Here is a 17,578-nt window from a genome sequence, read left to right on the forward strand (position 1 = left end):
AGAAGTGTGATTGTGGGGTCAAAGGACAAATATGTATGTGTTTAATTCCCCTCCACCAGGTCTGGGCCATTTGCATTTCCACCCCAATTCCCCATAGCCTGGCCAATGCAGTATATTGTCAGCCTCTGCATTTTTGCCAATCTGATAGTTGAGAACCATTTTCACACTGTAGTTAAAAAAAACTTTAAAAAAAAAAAAAAAGAGGTTAGAGTGGAAGAGAGCCAAAGCATAAGAGACTCTTAAAAACTGAGAACAAACTGAGGGTTGATGGGGGGTGGGAGGGGGGAGGTAGGTGATGGGTATTGAGGAGGGCACCTTTTGGGATGAGCACTGGGTGTTGTATGGAAATCAATTTGACAATAAACTTCATATATTGAAAAAAAAAAACAAAAACAAAAAACTTTTTTTAATGTTCATTTATTCTTTGAAAGAGAGAGAGAGAGAGAGCATGAACACAGGAGGGGCAGTGAGAAGGAGACAGAGAATGTGAAGCAGGCTCCAGGCTCTCAGCACAGAGCCCAAGGTGGGGCTCAAACTCCTGAACTGTGAGATCATGGCCTGAGCTGAAGCCGGACACTTACCAGACTGAGCCACCCAAGCGCCCCTCATACTGTAGGTTTAAGTTGCATTTTGTCTTAGAATAAAGCTGAACATCTTTTCATTTGTTTAGGGGACCTTTTTTTTTCTCAACTGAACTATAGTTGACACACAATGTTACATTAGTTTCAGGTGTACAGCATAGTGATTTGACAAGTTTATACATTATGCTATTCTCACCACAAATGTAGCTACCGTCTGTCACCATACGACACTATTATAATGCCATTGGCTACATTCCCTATGCTGTACCTTTTATGCCCATGACTTATTTATTGCTTAATTGGAAACACTTAGGGGACATTTTTTATCTCTTTTCATAATTGCCTGTTCAGGTATTTTGTCCATTTTTCTATAGGATTTTTGGGTTTGGGTTTTCCTATTTCATCCATCCCTCGACCCCCTTCCTTCTGGTAACCATCAATTTGTTCTCTATAGTTAAGAGTCTGTTTCTTGATTTGTCATTCTCTCTTTTTTTTTCCTTTGCTCATTTGTTTTGTTTCTTAAATTCCACATATGAGTGAAATCATATGGTATTTGTCTTTCTTTGACTGACTTATTTCACTTAGCATTATACTGTCTAGCTCCATCCATGTTATTGCAAATGGCAAATTTTCATTCTTTTTATGACAATAATATTCCATTAGGTGTATATACCACATCTTTATCCATTCATCTGTCGACGGACATTTGGCTGCCTCTATAATTTGGCTATTGTAAATAATGCTGCAATAAACATCAGGTGCATGTATACCTTTGAATTAGTGTTTTTGTATTTTGTTGAAGGGGTAAATGCCCAGTGTGCAATTACTGGATCATAGGGTAGTTCTATTTTTAACTGTTTGAGGAACCTCCATACTGTTTTCCACAGGGGCTACAGCAGTTTACATTTCCACCAATAGTGCAAGGGGGTTCCTTTTTCTCCACATCCTCATCCTCACTTGTGTTGTGTTTTTGATTTTAGCCATTCTGACAGGTGTGAGGTGATATCTCGTTGTGGTTTTGATTTGCATTTCCCTGATGATGAGTGATGTTGGGCACCTTTTCATGTGCCTGTTGGCCAAGTGGATGTCTTCTTTGGAGAAATGTCTGTCCATGTCTTCTGCCTATTTTTAATTGGATTATTCATTTGGGGGGTGTTGAGTTTTATACATTCTTTATATATTTTGGATATTGACCCTCTATCAGATATGTCATTTGCAAATGAATTTTCATTTTAAATTCCATTCTGAATTTATTTTTGTGTATGGTGTAAGAAAGTGGTCCAGTGTCATTCTTTTGCATGCTGCTGTCTAGTTTTCCCACTGCCATTTGTTGGAGACTTTTTCCCATTGCATATTTTTTCCTGCTTTGTCAAAAATAAATTGACCATATAATTGTGGGCTTATTTCTGGGTTTTCTTTTCTGTTCCATTGATCAGTGTGTCTATTTTTGTGCCATTACCATGTTTGTACAGCTTTGTAGTATAAATTGAAGTCTGAAATTGTAATACTCCAGTTTTGTTTTTCTTTTTCAAGATTGCTTTGACTATTCAGGGTCTTTTGTGGCTCCGTACACATTTTAGGATTGTTAATTCCAGTTCTGTGAAAAATGCTGTTGGTATTTTGATAGGGACTGCTTTAAATGTGTAGATTGCTTTGGGCAGTATAGACATTTTAACAGTATTTGTTCTTCCTATCCAGGAGCATGGAATATCTTTCCATTTCTTTGTGTAATTCTCAATTTCTTTCATCAGGGTTGTATAGTTTTCAGAGTATAGGTCTTTCACCTCTTCGGTTAGGTTTATTCCTGAGCATCTTATTGGTTTTGGCACAGTTGCAAATGGGATTGATACCTTAATTTCTCTTTCTGCTGCTTCATCATTAGGGTGTAGAAATGCAACAGATTTCTGTACGTTGATTTTGTATTCTGGGACTACGGGATTAATTCCACTTCCTGAATTTTTAAAGCTCTTTAGAAACTTGGTATATTGCCTCTTTGTCTATAATATGTGCTATGAATATTTTCTCCCAGTTTGTCATTGACTTTGTTTTGGTCATGCCAAAGCATTGTTATTTTATTGTCATGTGGTCAAATGTATTAATCTCTTTCTTTTATTGCTTCCGGATTTTGAGGCATAGTTTTTAAAAATCCCCTCAACAGATATCTCCCAGGAATTCAGTCGTCATGATCAGCTCGTACACCAGCCCCCCCAACCTCCACTCCCAACCCCCCCCCCCCGCCACACACACCCACACTTCCCAGGACAGAAGTACTGGGTGGCTCCATCCTTAAACACCCACTCTGGCTCACTCTGCCTATTTTGGGTGTCTTTCTCCTCATCATTTCTAAAAGACCAGGTCCTGGAAGGAGGAGGAGGTATGAGGTGTCTGGGGGAACAAGAGCAATCTTCTGATTGAGGGAATCCATCACGTAGGTCTTACTTAGGGAACACATGGCCCCAGGGAGACCTGCTCCTCCCATGGTCCCTTCCACACCCTGGCAGGTCCCGGATGAGGCAGCGCGTGAGGCAGAGGTCTGTGACCATTTCCACCATTCTGTATTCTCTTTGTTCCCACTTCCTCCTTTCTGCAGCTCCCCCAGCTGGGCTGGATGCAGAGTCTTGTAGATTCACACTTGACCGTGGAGCAGAGGAATTCTGCTTGGGTTACCATGTGCCAGGGAATGGAAGGATGCTGAGAGGGGTCAGGCAACCAGCGCTTATTCCTTCTGATTCCATCCCAGGGCTTTGAGCAAGGTACAGAGCAAGGAGGCAGCAGAGCTGTCCTGTGGATCTTTACTGGCTTGTGGGAGATCATGAAATCTCCTTGCCCAGAGGTGTTGCGACATCTCAGTTCCTCAGCCACTCGATTCTTCTCTCCCTCCCTCTTCCCCTTTCCTCCGGGTCACCTGGAGCTCAGGTGGGCTGACTTGTACTCAAGGGTGGGGGTGGGCATGGGGTGTGGGGATTGTAAACGAACTGGGCAGCTGGAGAGGGGTGGGCATGGCTCGAGGTTCCAGCCCCGGGTCTGACAGCACTGGCTCCGTCACAGTGAGGTCGGCCACCGGCGACAGAGATGCGTTGTATGTTACAGAAGAGGAGCTGGCTGGTGACGACGAGGACATGCCGACCTTCCCATGCACACAAGAGGGTAAGGGCTGCCCTCTGATCTCCCTGCCCCCACCCCCAGGCTGCTGACTTACCTCTCTACATGGCTTCAAAATCCTTTCCCCATTGCTTCCTGGAGGGGGAAGGGCAGAGTTGCATAGGCCTGGGTTATATAGTGTGGATGATGTCAAAGTCTGACACAAGTGACATCTGTCTCTAGGGCTCCTCCTGAGACCTGTCAGGGACCTCTGCCATCTCCCCCAGGACCCGTCCTCTAGCTGGCCCAGAACTGTCCCCTTCACCATATCCCATGCCACCCAAGTGGTTCAACCACTTAGCCCACAGGACCCACCTTAGCATTTGGATAGTGTCAGAAACCAATGCCACCTGAACTGTTACTTAGAGTAGAGTTCAGTGGGTTCTGGTTAGATTAGAGCAGCTGTTCTCAACCTTGGCTGTATTTTTTTTTTATATATATAACATTTATTTATTTTTGAGAGACAGAGAGAGACAGAGCACGAGCAGGGGAGGGGCAGAGAGAGAAGGAGACATAGAATCCAAAGCAGGCTCCAGGCTCTGAGCTGTCAGCACAGAGCCCGACGCCGGGCTCAAACCCACCAACAGTGAGATCATGACCTGAGCCGAAGTCGGATGCCCAACCGACTGAGACCCCCAGGCACCCCAACCTCAGCTGTATATTGTAACCACGCCAGGATGCCTGTGACCAGCCTTCAGAAATTCTGATTTCTTTCGGTCTGGAATGCAAAGGAGGCATCAGGAATTTTAAAACATTCCCAGTACTCATAATATGCAGCTGAAGCCAAATCCGCCTTAGAAATGTCACAACCGGGGACATCACTGCATGCCTCCTGGACGTTGGCCATGTGCCAGAGTAGCCAGAACACCTGGCTTCTTTCTTCTTCCATACCAGGGACCCAACTGGTGGACTGGAACCATTCGTTCCATTTCCAGGAGAACTGTTCGTTACCCGAAAAGTTTGGGGACTGAGGGGTTTCCCAGGGTGTGTGACTGGTTTTCCCCATGCTGAGAAATTCCCACAACAGGAGACTTTCAGTGCTAAAGCCCAGAAAGTCGGAGGCAAATTGAAACAAGTTGGTCATCCAGTGGTGAAACAAAGCTGACTGCCCTGTGTTATGTACCATCGTAAGGCCAATGCATCAGGAAGAGGTGTCTTCCCACACCATGGGCTGATTGATGTTGCCATAAGGGACACTGGTGGCAGTCATGGGGCTGTTCTTGGAAGACCCCGACTCTGGTCTCTTCTATTTCTCAAAGCTCAAGCACCTAGAGAAAACACAGGGAGATGGGCAGACATGAAAATGGAGAACAACTCCCTTCCTGGAGGCTGGTTTGATATGTGATGAGACAGGTCAGAGTAGGAACATGAAACTGTCCCTTCGCCTGCAGCCTCAGCCACTGGTCTGCTTTGTTCCCCAACAGGCCGGCCGGGGCCCCGCTGCAGCCGCTGCCAGAAGAACCTGTCTTTGCACACGTCGGTGCGGATTCTTTATCTCTTCCTGGCCCTGCTCCTGGTGGCCGTGGCCGTGCTGGCCTCTCTGGGTGAGTGCAGGCTCCCAGTGGCATCTAGGAGTCCAGCATCTTTCTGGGGATCTTCATGCTTGATTCAGACTCCAAAGGCTGGCCCCTGAATTCCGGTCAATTCGTAGCTGTGTGGCTTTGAGCAAGGCACTTGCCCTCTAGGGAGTCTGTTTTCCTGCTGGGAAAATGAGAGGACAGGACCAGCTCAACGGTTCCCAGTTCCAGCTCCATGTGAGAATCACCTGGGAGCTTTAAAAGCTATCGATTCTGTGCCCCAGCCCAGGTAATGTCCATCCAGGGTTGAGATCACTCTGTTGGCAATGTCTAAGCCCCTTCCATGGTCTTTGTGAGTGTTTCTCAAAGTGAGGTTGGATGCCTGCCTGCATCAGGATCGCCCCCCCAGTATTTGTTAAAATGCAAACTCCTGAGTCTCGCTGGAACCTATGAAATGAGAGTCCTGCAGGCGAAGCCCAGGGACCTGGAGTTTGGCGGCTCTCATGAGCACTACAGCTTGTATGACCATGGTAGCCAACCCAGATGATGGTGCACAGCCAAGTTCGGACAACCCTGCCTCCTGGATGCTAATAGTTTACGGTAGACTGAGGGGAACAGATGTGACAGCTTCTCACTGCAGTCCCATTACACTCAGCGTCAGATTTAAAAAAATCCAGATGTTACTAAGGGCAGCCAGTAGGTTTGCTTGTTCCTGTGGCCTAGATATTGGGGACAAGGCCGGGACGCAGGTGAGACAAGTGAGGAGCAGGGTGGGGTGCCTCAGTCCAGGTGCCGCCCCCGCACTTGTGTGACCCTGAGAGTGAGCGCCTCCCTAAATGGGAGCACCTGGTCCCAGTCCTGGCTAAAGATATTCAGCCGCTGGCTCGCTTGGGTTGAGGGCACAAGGTCAGCATGTTAGTGACTTGAATGGACACTCTTGTCATAATGCAGGAATCCTAAAGGTGTTGAGGAATCTAACACAAGCCGAGCACCTACTTTGTGCCAGGTAAAGGGAGCACCAGGATGAGGCCCTTACGTTTCGTCATCGGAGGGAGCAGTTCTCAGTTTTGTCTGGACCTTAAAAGGCATTTAAAATGCCTAATGGCAGGGTTCCTGGCTCCAGATGAATGAAATCATAATCTCTGGGTAGGACCCAGGCCTAAACTATAGAAGCTTCTCAGGTAATTAATTCCAGAGTGCAACCAGGTTGGAGGACCATTGATTTCAAGAACTTTCCAAGCCCCTCACCTGGATCAGCCCCACCTTTTCCTGCTAAATCACTTTGCGGGGCTTGGCCTCTCAGAAAGTAGCCAAAATCCTGGGCCAGAGGAGGTGGGGAGCTGCGGGCCACCATTCTGAGGTGGCAAACTGGACATCAGGGAACCTCCAGAGGTTCCTGGTCAGGCCTTTTAGGGCCTCAGCTCCCGGCACCTGCAGGTCCATTAATAAAGCTCCGGTAGCCACAAACCTGAGCCCAGAGCAGAACACAGGCACGACCACACTTCAGAAGCTATGGACAGTCATTGGTGCCCACCAGCTGCTAGGCACCATCGTATACATGATATCCGTGGGTCATCTTAACCAGCCCCGAAACGGGAGGCTGCCCTCGTTCCACATACCTGGAGAGGTGAAATGATTTGCCCTAAGATCCAGAATGAATGAGCAGAAGATTGTAATAATTGGGGGCGAGGAGTGCATTTGGGGACTCCAGGGAGAACTTTAGGTTTCCTTTTGTGCTTTTGCCTCCAGCCTGGGCCTTCAAAGTCCCCAGAGCAGGGTGGGCTGGGCACCGTCCTGGCCTGGCTGGTAGGTGCTCGATAATATTTGTCAAATGAATGACTAGAGACTTGTGAGTACATATGTGGATGGTCCTAGTCAAGGCATTATGGTCAGGACTGTGGATAAAGTCTGGAGGATTGAGCAAAATCCGTCTTCCTCGCAGGGAAATGAAAATTCACTTATTCATTTAATCAAGTATTTGTTGCATGCATACTATAAGCCAAGAACTGTATTAGGCACTGGGCATACACTGCTTAATAAAACATAAGCCTTGTCGTTATGGGGATTATAACCTGGAACACGGTTTGGCAAACTTTCTGTAAAAGGCTAGGTAGTAAATATTTTAGGATTTATGGGCCACACATGGTCTTTGTCAAAACCACTCTGCCATTGTGGAGCCAAACCAGCCAGAGATAATATGAAAATGAATGGGGATGGCTATGTTCCAACAGAATGACATTGGGTTAGATTACATATGCAGATCCTACTTTGCCAGCCCTTCTAGAGCAGTAACCTGTGACCTTTTTTTGACTTTGCACCCCATCGGTAAAAAAATTTGATTTAAAATGCATCAAAAAATTAGATGGGTAGGTGAATGGATAAAAAGATAAAATGGACAGATGTACAATAAAGTAAATATAGTAAAATGGTTTTTTGTTGTTGTTTTGTTTTTTGAGAGAGAGGGGCGCAAGTGAGCAAGGGGCAGAGAAGAGAGAGAGAGAGAGAATTCCACAAGGGGCAGTTCCATGAGGGGCCAAGAGAAAGAGAGAGAGAAGTGGGGCTCACCTGAAGCAGGGCTCATGTTTTACCTGAAGCAAGGCTCGTGCTCACCTGAAGGGAGGGGGGCTTGAGTTCACCCGATGTGGGACTCAAACTCACGAACCATGAGGTTATGACCTGAGCCTAAGTAAGATGCTTAATGACTGAGCCACCCAGGCACCCTATAGTAAAATGTTAATTATAGAATGTAGGCAGTTGATACATTACTGCCTACTGTGCAAGTAGGATTGTACAAGTCTTTTGATTACTCTTTGAAAATTTTTACAATTAAATATTGGAAAAGAAAAAACGCGATAATCTCACACCTGTAAAATATGCCTATTTATTTATAAATTATACACGTATACTCTTTTTAGTATAATTATAAGACTCAACTTTGAAAAGATGAGGAAAAAAAAGATCTAAAAAGTAAGGAAAACAGTATGTAATTACAGATCATGAAACCCTCTGTGAAGAAATGAACAAGGTGAATTATATGAATGAGCCCTTGGCTATTGGTTTGGAGGGGACTTTATAAAGCATTAGAATAAGAATAAAAGTCTGCATCTCTCTTTCCCTATCTATACAAGGGATTTTAACTCGGGGGAGACTCAAATGGAATGACGAATACTGTAAACTCTAAGTGCTAGTGTAATAAAATGGCATAGAACTGTTCCTAGGACCTCTCAACTTGTCACTGTTACTAATTAAGTCTCAACAGCTCTCAGACATACGATATTAAAGCCCAGAGATTCCAAAAAAGTTGGAATCATGGCATTTTGGAGCTGAGAAGAACATTAGAGGTCATCTAGCTTCAGACTTGCCTTACAGATGATTCAGTTGAGCTCCAGAAAGATTAATTGACTTGCCCGAAGTCACCCTGCAAATCTGAGGCAAGTGTGGACGAGAAGTTGCATGACCCAGCTCTCTTGGCGGAGTTTGTTCCATCCCTGTGCACTTACCTTCCTAGGCTCTGTGGGAAACATATGGTCTACCTCCGTCCAATCCGGGCCCTCCTCTCACTTCCTCGTCCAGCCAGACACTTGCTAGAGAAAGCCAGGAATCCTGCTGCTGCTCAGATGTGCTCTAATCACTGGCCAGCACTGACCCCTGAGAAGGGGGTGAGACTCCCCATGCAGTGTAAGCTGATAAATCCTCTTCTAGGAGTCAGTTTGGCAACATGTATCAAAGACTTAAAAAATATTAATGCCCTTTGACCCATTTATTCTACTTCCAGCAATTCATTCTAAGAGAATAACCATATACACACAACCACCAAATATAAGGATTATTTCTAGGAACAAGTGTTACTCATATTTACATATCAAGTTTTATTTGTAGGCTCAGAGGGGGGTGGCTTAGGTGTCCCCCAACCACAGGAGATTTTTATATAATTGCCAAATCATTTATATCGAGTATGATACAAGCATTAAAAGTAATGATTTAAATATTTTTTAAAACATTTATTCTTTTTTTGAGAGTGAGAGAGACAGAGTGTGAGCGGGGGAGGAGCAGAGAGAGAGGGAGATACAGAATCCGAAGCAGGCGCCAGGCTCTGAGCTGTCAGCACAGAGCCCAACGTGGGACTCGAACTCACAGAGCCCAAGATCATGACCTGAGCTGAAGTCAGACACTTAAGCAACTGAAGTCAGTGCTTAAGCACCCAGATGCCCCTAAAAGTAATGATTTTAAGGCGATTTAAACCTCAATGGGAAAATGTCCATGACATGACACTAGTGATGCAAAATGAAAGAAAACAGATGAGATGTTCAGAACATTCCATTTTTTCTGTTGTTTTCTAAAAGAGTATACCTATATCTATGTAGCTATAGAATGATTATGGAGATAAGTAAGAGTCTAAGAGATGCATGAAGATATTGATGGCTATTATCTCTCAGTGGTAGGATTAAGAATATTTTTATATTCTTTTTACATTTTTTTCTTTAAATTTTTTTTTTCAACGTTTATTTATTTTTGGGACAGAGAGAGACAGAGCATGAACGGGGGAGGGGCAGAGAGAGAGGGAGACACAGAATCGGAAACAGGCTCCAGGCTCTGAGCCATCAGCCCAGAGCCTGACGCGGGGCTCGAACTCACAGACCGCGAGATCGTGACCTGGCTGAAGTCGGATGCTTAACCGACTGCGCCACCCAGGCGCCCCTACATTTTTTTCTTAATTTTCCCTATTCTATCCTGTGGGGGTCAGGCCCTAGTTTTAAAATCTGGATGGGGATGGAGATAGATACATATACACACACACATATATATATGTAGGCACAAGGATATATATATATATATATATATATATATATATACACACATATACATACACACAAACTTTTAATGTTTGTATCATACTCTATATAAATGATTTGGCAACTATATATATATATATATATATATATATACACACACACACACACACACATATGCATACATATATATATTTAAGAGAGATGTTTAAACAGATATAGATCTAAATGGATATAGAATGTGTGAACTCTGGCCATAAGAAGCATCTTCCCTTACCACCACTGAAAAGCCCTGTAGAAGGATGAATGGTTTTGGTTGCAGAAAGGCTGATAAAAATACCTTCTTACCAAAAGACTGCTGTTTCTCTGAGCTAAGACCCTGCCCCAGTTTCTCATCTGTATTTCCCATATAGTTTTCAGGAAAGTGGACTCTCTCTCTGAAGACATCTCCCTGGCCCAGGCCATCTATGACAAGAAGCTGATGTCCATGCAGGAAAATCTGCAAGGCCTGGGTAAGTGTCCAGTGTCCAGATGTGCTAATGACAATGATGGAAGACCAGGGTTAATTGGGGAGGGGTGAGTGTCCCCCCCTCCCCCCAGACCATGGTGCCCTGGAGCAGGGAAGCCTTAAGCCACCCTCTAGGCACAAGGAAAGGGCAGCTATGACTCCTTGCCTCCTGGTTCATCCCGAGTGGGCGGCTGCCCTGGGTTTCACCCAGGACTGGGGCCAGGGTTTCTGTGTGAGGTACAGATCTAGCCAGAGCCTACAGGTAGAGAAGGCTTGGAGGTAGACTTTGTAAAGCATTAGGAGGCAGAGAAGGAACCCAAAGACATTTCCCAGTTATTCTCAAGTATCTGAGATTATTTTCAGGATCTTCCGAAGCCTCTTGGCAAGTCTGCCCTTGCCTCACTACTGCCTTAAAGTGTGCACAATTCAGGATGCTGTCTATCTCCTGCGTTAGCTAGGGACATTCTCGTTCTGAGGCAGAGACAGAGGAGCCATAATAGAAGGGGTAGAGGTAGTCTGCCCTGATGGAAAGAGAAAGTACAGGCTGAGTGATGTTTGGCAGGCATCTTCTCTGTGCCTCATTTCTCATCGGACACATGGGAGAAATAATCCCTGTACCATCTTTTCCCCATAAATGTACTGATAAGATAGCAAATATAAAAGTGTTTGGAGAAATATAAAGTTTAAATGGGCAGTTCTTGGCAACCTTCAAAAAGTTATGAAGATATGTTCTCGAGAATTTGGTGGTGAGTTGGAAAAAAAAAATGTCCCAAATTCTACATTTCAAGTCATAGTAAAGACATTTGGTCAAAATAAGATTTCATAGAAATGGCAAGATTTTTCCATAAAGGATTTCATAGCAGACTTAGGATAGGAAGAGGGAACAGGAAGCCACTTGACAATTCATTATGCTCCAAAATATTTAAAGAAGCCACTTTTGTCCCATGATCCTTCAGCAACTCAAAATGTTGTCCCTTTCTCCTAAAGATCTGAAAGCCCCAAACAATTGTTCCTTCTGCCATGAGGCTGGGCAGCTGGAGCAAGAGATCAGAAAATTGCAGGAAGAGCTGGAAGGAATTCAGAAGATGCTTCTGGCCCAGGAGGTCCAGCTGGACCAGACCTCTCAGACCCATGAACTGCTCTCCACCACCAGCAGTCAAATCTCCCAGGAGATGGGCAATTGTTCCTTCTCCATCCACCAGGTCAACCAGTCTCTGGGGTTCTTTCTCACTCAGGTGAGAGGCTGGCAGGCCACCACAGCTGGCCTGGACCTCTCTCTGAAGGACCTCACCCAGGAGTGCTATGATGTCAAGGCTTCTGTCCACCAGATCAACTTCACTGTTGGGCAGACTTCAGAGTGGATCCATGGGATCCGGCGGAAGACTGATGAGGAGACCCTGACCCTCCAGAAGATTGTCACTGACTGGCAAAACTACACCCGGCTCTTCGGCAGCCTGCGTACCACATCGGCCAAGACCGGAGAAGCGGTCAAGAACATCCAGGCCACCCTGGGGGTCTCCTCACAGCGCATCAGCCAGAATTCCGAGAGCATGCATGACCTGGTGCTGCAGGTCATGGGCTTGCAGCTACAGCTGGATAACATCTCGTCCTTCCTGGACGACCACGAGGAGAACATGCACGATCTGCAGTACCACACCCACTATGCCCAGAACCGCACAGTGGAGAGATTCGAGACGCTAGAAGGACGCATGGCTTCTCATGAGATCGAGATCGGCACCATCTTCACCAACATCAACGCCACCGACAACCACGTGCACAGCATGCTCAAGTACCTGGACGACGTGCGGCTCTCCTGCACGCTGGGCTTCCACACCCACGCCGAGGAGCTCTACTACCTGAACAAGTCCGTCTCCCTCATGCTGGGCACCACAGACCTGCTCCGGGAGCGCTTCAGCTTGCTCAGCGCCCGGCTGGACTTCAACGTCCGCAACCTCTCCATGATCGTGGAGGAGATGAAAGCTGTGGACACGCGGCATGGAGAAATCCTTCGCAATGTCACCATCCTGAGAGGTAAGAGCCCGACCTGGGCCAGCCCTGCTACGGAGCTCCCAGAGGGCCTTGGTGATCTTGCCAGACACAGAAGTACCCGGTTTCAGGCAAGAGTCCTGGTAGCCTAATCCAATCCTGTAGCAAATGCCTAGGGCGACTGGAAGCTTTAAAAACACAGTGGTCCCCCTTTCTCTGCGGGTTCACTTTCTGCCTTCAGAAGGTCAACAGTGGCTTAACGCCATGTCATGACGCCTACATCATTTATCTCACTTCATCTCATTACTTAGGCATTTTATCGCCTCACATCATCACAAGAAGGGTGAATGCCGTACAACAGATATTCTGAGAGAAAGAGAGAGAGAGAGATGACATTCACAAAATGCCTAATTTATAAATTACACTTTCTCATAGGTAAGTATACATAGGAAAGAAAGGCGATATAAGGGAGTCTAGGAACATATCCACCGCGGATAAGGGAGGACTGCCATACTTACAAGGCTCCCTTGTAAAGGTGTTATGGCTCCTAACTTTGCCTGTCATACAAATATGGATTTTCATATGTGGGTTTGTTTGATTGGGTCTACACAGAGAAATAGGCAGATCTCGTCTTGGAAACTGTTTTCTGTCTTCCCACACCATCACTGGTGTTCTCAGCCATGTGCCCCTCATATGCCCATCACTCTGATGCTCTCTTCTCCTCTCATCTCATCCCTGCATTAATCAGGGTTCTTCAGAAAAACAGAATCAACAGGAGAGAGAGAGAGAGAGATTCTTTTAAAAATTGGCTTATGTAATTATGGAGCTGGCAAGTCCAAAATCTGCTTGGCTGATGTCCCAGTTTGAGTCAGAAGGCTGGAAGCTGCTATAGAACTAGGAAGAGAGGATGTGTCAGTTTGAAGGCCACCAGGCAGGAGAATTCGGTCTTACTTAGGGGAGGGTCAGCCTTTTGTTCTATTAAGGCCTTCAACTGATTAGATGAGGCCCACCATATTGTGGAGAGCAATCTGCTTTACTCAGTACTGATTTAAATATTAATTTTTTCTGTAAACACCCCTGTAGACATGTCTAGAATGTCTGGCCATTTGGTGGTCCACTCAAGTTGACACATAAAATTGACCACATGTCAAGCCCATACACATCTCCTTAAATAATACTTAATCCCCAAATGGAGACAATAACAAGGTTACAATTCTGCCTAAAGCTCATAATGTGAGTATGCTGTGTACAACCAAAATCATACTAAACCCTTCCCCAGAAGAGGAGGTAAAGTCCTTGAGAGATATTTACTCTTCCCCCTGGATATCCCATAATTTAAATACTACGATATAAAGTTAACAATATTTAAATACTGTGATATAAAATCAGTGTTTTTTTTTTTTTTTTAATTCTCTTAAGTTTATTTATTTTGAGACAGAGCAAACAGGGAAGGGGCAGAGAGAGAGGGAGAAAGAGAGACAATCCCAAGCAGGCTGTCAGCACTGTCAGGACGGAACCTGACACGGGGCTTGAACTCACGAACCATGAGATTATGACCTGAGACAAAACCAAGAGTTGGATGCTTAACTGACTGAGCCACCCAGGTGCCCCTAAAGTCAATGTGTTTTGTTTTTTATGTTACATGATAAGGGGATAAGAGAGGGAAGAAAGCAAAGATACTTGCTGTATATATATTTATATATTTATAACACACCAAGGGGGAAATGCTCTTGACAAGTTCAGTCCTTATTTTTGTAACTGGTCACATGGTCATAGCTGGTATTTATAACTGCCTTCTTCCACTACCCGTCTGTATTTTCTTTGCCCCAGGAAAACACCTCAGCTGGTTGTTATTCTTTACCTGGTAGGGTGATCCAGACCTTCATTCCTGAAGGGCCATTCCAGTCCTCCCTAGTCTGGGTTGTTGTAGTTTTCAACTGACATTTATTTCAGGGAACAGTAGCACTAAGAGACACCCTAAGGGAGCTTTTGAATTCCAGACGTGCTCTCCCTTACCCCCATTGTAGAGTAATAGTCCAGTTTCTCCTTGGTAGTTGGGATCAGTCACGTGGTCAGCACAATAACTTCTTCTCTGTCTATTAATTCAAAGGCATGAGAAGGCCAAAGTGACCAAGCAGCAGTCTTAACTTCCAGTTCAATGGAATCATTGTTGTATCTCCTGGCAAGAACACTCCTTCCTTTGGAACAAAGATCTCTAAGCCAGCAGAGCATAAGGTTGTGGGAATAAGAAGCAAACATTTTGCTACTGGGTCACTAGGGGTAATAGTGAGTGAGTCTTTCCCATCTCCATCCCTTGATCCCAGGACTAGTGAATTCTGGCTATCGGAGAAACAGCACCACATACTGGACACTGATTCAGACCATAGACAGCCCTGCAAGGTATTGCCACCTAACTAGAGCTGTAACTGAGTCTTCAAAGGCCATTGCACCCTTCTGTCATGCCAGCTGTTTCAAGATGGTGGGGACCATGGTAACACCAGTGAATTCCGTGATCATGGGCCCATTGCCACACTTCATTTGCTGTGAAGTGATTTCCTTGATCAGAAGCAGTGCTATGTTGGAATACCATGGAATACCATGATGGCAGATAATGCATTCTGTCTGGTATTTTTGGCAGAAGCATTTCATGCAGGGAAGGAAAATGCATATCTAGAGTAAATTTCTATTCTAGTAAGAAGACATTGCCCCTTCCATGATGAGAGTGGTCCAAGGTAATTAACCTGCCACCAGGTAGCTGGCTGACCACCCTGGGGAGTGGTGCCATATTGGGGATTTGTTGGTGGTCTCTCCTGTTGGCAGATTAGGCACTTGGCAATAGCCGTAGCCAGGTTGGCCTTAGTGACTGGAAGTCCATGCTGCTGACCCCATGCATAGAACCCATCCCCACCATCATGGCCATTTTGTTCATGAGCCCACTGGGTGATGACAGGGGTGGCTGGAGAAAAAAGACTGACTGGTATCCACAGAATAGGTCATCCTATGCACTTGTCTATTAAAAGTCTCCTCTGCTGAGCTTACCCTTTGAAGAAAATTCACATAGGATGCAAAGGCCTTCACATTTTTTGCTCCTTCAGAGAGGACTATTCACAAACCTCTTCCCCAACTTTTCTTGTAACCAATTTTCCAATTGTGGAAAATCCCTGACCATTCACCCAAACCATTGGCCATGGCCCATGAATCAGTATATAATCACATGTCTGACCATTTCCTCTTCTGAGCAAACATGACAGCCAGGTACACTGCCAGAAGGTCTGCCCACTGGGAGGATTTTCATTCACCACTGCCCTTCAGAGATGTCCCAAAGAGGGGCTGTGATGTTACAGCTGCCCACTTTCAAATGATGCCTGCGTTTTGTGCAGAACCAATGGTAAACTAGGCCGGAATCTTCTCCTCCTCTATCAGCTGGTCATAGAGAACTCCCCATAATAACATAGGTGCAGGCTGGGGGAGAGAAGGTGGTATACTAGGAGTGGGGACCGTGGGTATTTGGACCACTTTCTCATGTAACTTACTTGTGCCTTCAGGGCCTGCTCAGGCCTAATTACATATACACCACTTCCATTTGATGATGGAGTGCGGCTCTGTGTGTCCAACATTATAACTTGGTGGGTCAGAGAGTACCCAGTTCATGAGGGACAGCTCAGGTCTCATGGTAACATGGTGACCTCTGCTAGTCTCTACTCAAGCCCAAGAGCTATTTCTCAAAAGGAGAGTAGTTATCCCCGGAGGATGGCATGACTCTGCTCCAAAATCCTAAGGGTCTGTAGTGCAAGTCACTTATAGGGGTCTTCCAAAGGCCCCAAACAACATCCCTATCTGCCACTGTCACTTTAAGCACCATTGGATCTGTTGGATCATATGGCCCAGCTTGCACGGAAGCCTGGACCCGTCGCAGAGCGGGGTTTCTTGAGGCCCCACTCAAAACCAGCAGCTTTTCAGGTCACTCAATAAGTGGGTTGGAGCAACACATCCCAGTGAGGAATACGTATATGTTACCTCCAAAATCCAAAGAGGCCCACAAGGTGGGCCTCTTTTTTGATTTCAGGAGGGAGCCAAATGGAACAGCTTATCCTTGGGAGGGATATCTCAACAGGCCCAAATCACTGGATCACTAGAAATTTCATTGAGGTGGAAGGCCCTTGAATTTTTGTCATGTTTATTCCCCACCCTCTGACCCATGAATGTCTTCGAAATAGTGAGCTACAACTTACTTGCTCGCTAGGTTGAATCAGTATAATATTGTCACTGTAGTGGACCTGCGTGATATCTGGTGGGGGAGAAAGGAAGTCAAGTTCCCTGTGAACTAAGTATGATGGAGAGCTGGAGAGTTGAGATCCCCCAAGGCAGGTGTGTGAAGGTGTATTGCTGGTCCTGTCAGCTGGAAGCAAACTGTTTCTGGTGGGCCTCGTGAACAGGTATGGACAAAAAAGCATCTGGGATGTGTTGATTCTCTCAAGTAATGAGACTGCATCTGGTACAGGAGCTACAATTGGAGTCACAACCTGGCTAAGCTTATGAAAATGCACTGTCATTCTCCAAGATTCACCTGTCCTCTGCACAGGTCAAATGGGCAAATTTAACGTTCTTGATGGGGGCACCAATCTCTTCAGTCCCTTCAGGAATGTGGTATTGCTTTTGGTTTACAATTTTCCTTTATAGATATATATAGGAAAAAATAAATATTGGTTGATTTATTTTGAAAGAGAGAACGAACAAAGGAGGGGTAGAGAGAGGGGGGGAACAGAGGATCCAAAGCAGGCTCCAAGCTGACAGACAGCAGAGAGCCTGATGCGGGACTTGAAGTCACGAACCATGAGATCATGACTTGAGCAGAAGTAGGACACTCAACTGACTGAGCCACCCAGGTACCCTTGGTTTACTATTGTCCTAGGTAAAGGCAATTCTAATGGCTTCTGGTTGGCCTTTCCCACCATGATATCCCTTACTTCATAGGCTGGGGAACCAATGTGGGGATTCTACCAGCTAGTAGGTAGGATGTCTATTTCAATTATGCATTCCAGAACTGGGGAAACA

The 17,578-nt window shown here is 45.5% G+C and overlaps 1 protein-coding gene across 1 annotated transcript in view; it reads left to right on the plus strand.

The window, feature by feature from the left end:
• The window catches only part of SCARA3 (scavenger receptor class A member 3), a 50,992-nt gene that overhangs the window by 20,409 nt on the left and 13,005 nt on the right, over positions 1-17,578 (plus strand). The window contains exons 2-5 of the mRNA XM_086703752.1: positions 3,630-3,728; positions 5,147-5,266; positions 10,443-10,541; positions 11,525-12,568. Coding sequence (XP_086559878.1) covers positions 3,630-3,728; positions 5,147-5,266; positions 10,443-10,541; positions 11,525-12,568 — 1,362 coding nt within the window. The remainder of the gene's footprint in view (positions 1-3,629; positions 3,729-5,146; positions 5,267-10,442; positions 10,542-11,524; positions 12,569-17,578) is intronic.

This window comes from Puma concolor, chromosome B1 (assembly GCF_028749965.1).
Source record: "Puma concolor isolate L17-30 chromosome B1, mPumCon1.1.hap2, whole genome shotgun sequence".
In the NCBI taxonomy this organism is placed as follows: Eukaryota; Metazoa; Chordata; class Mammalia; order Carnivora; family Felidae; genus Puma; species Puma concolor.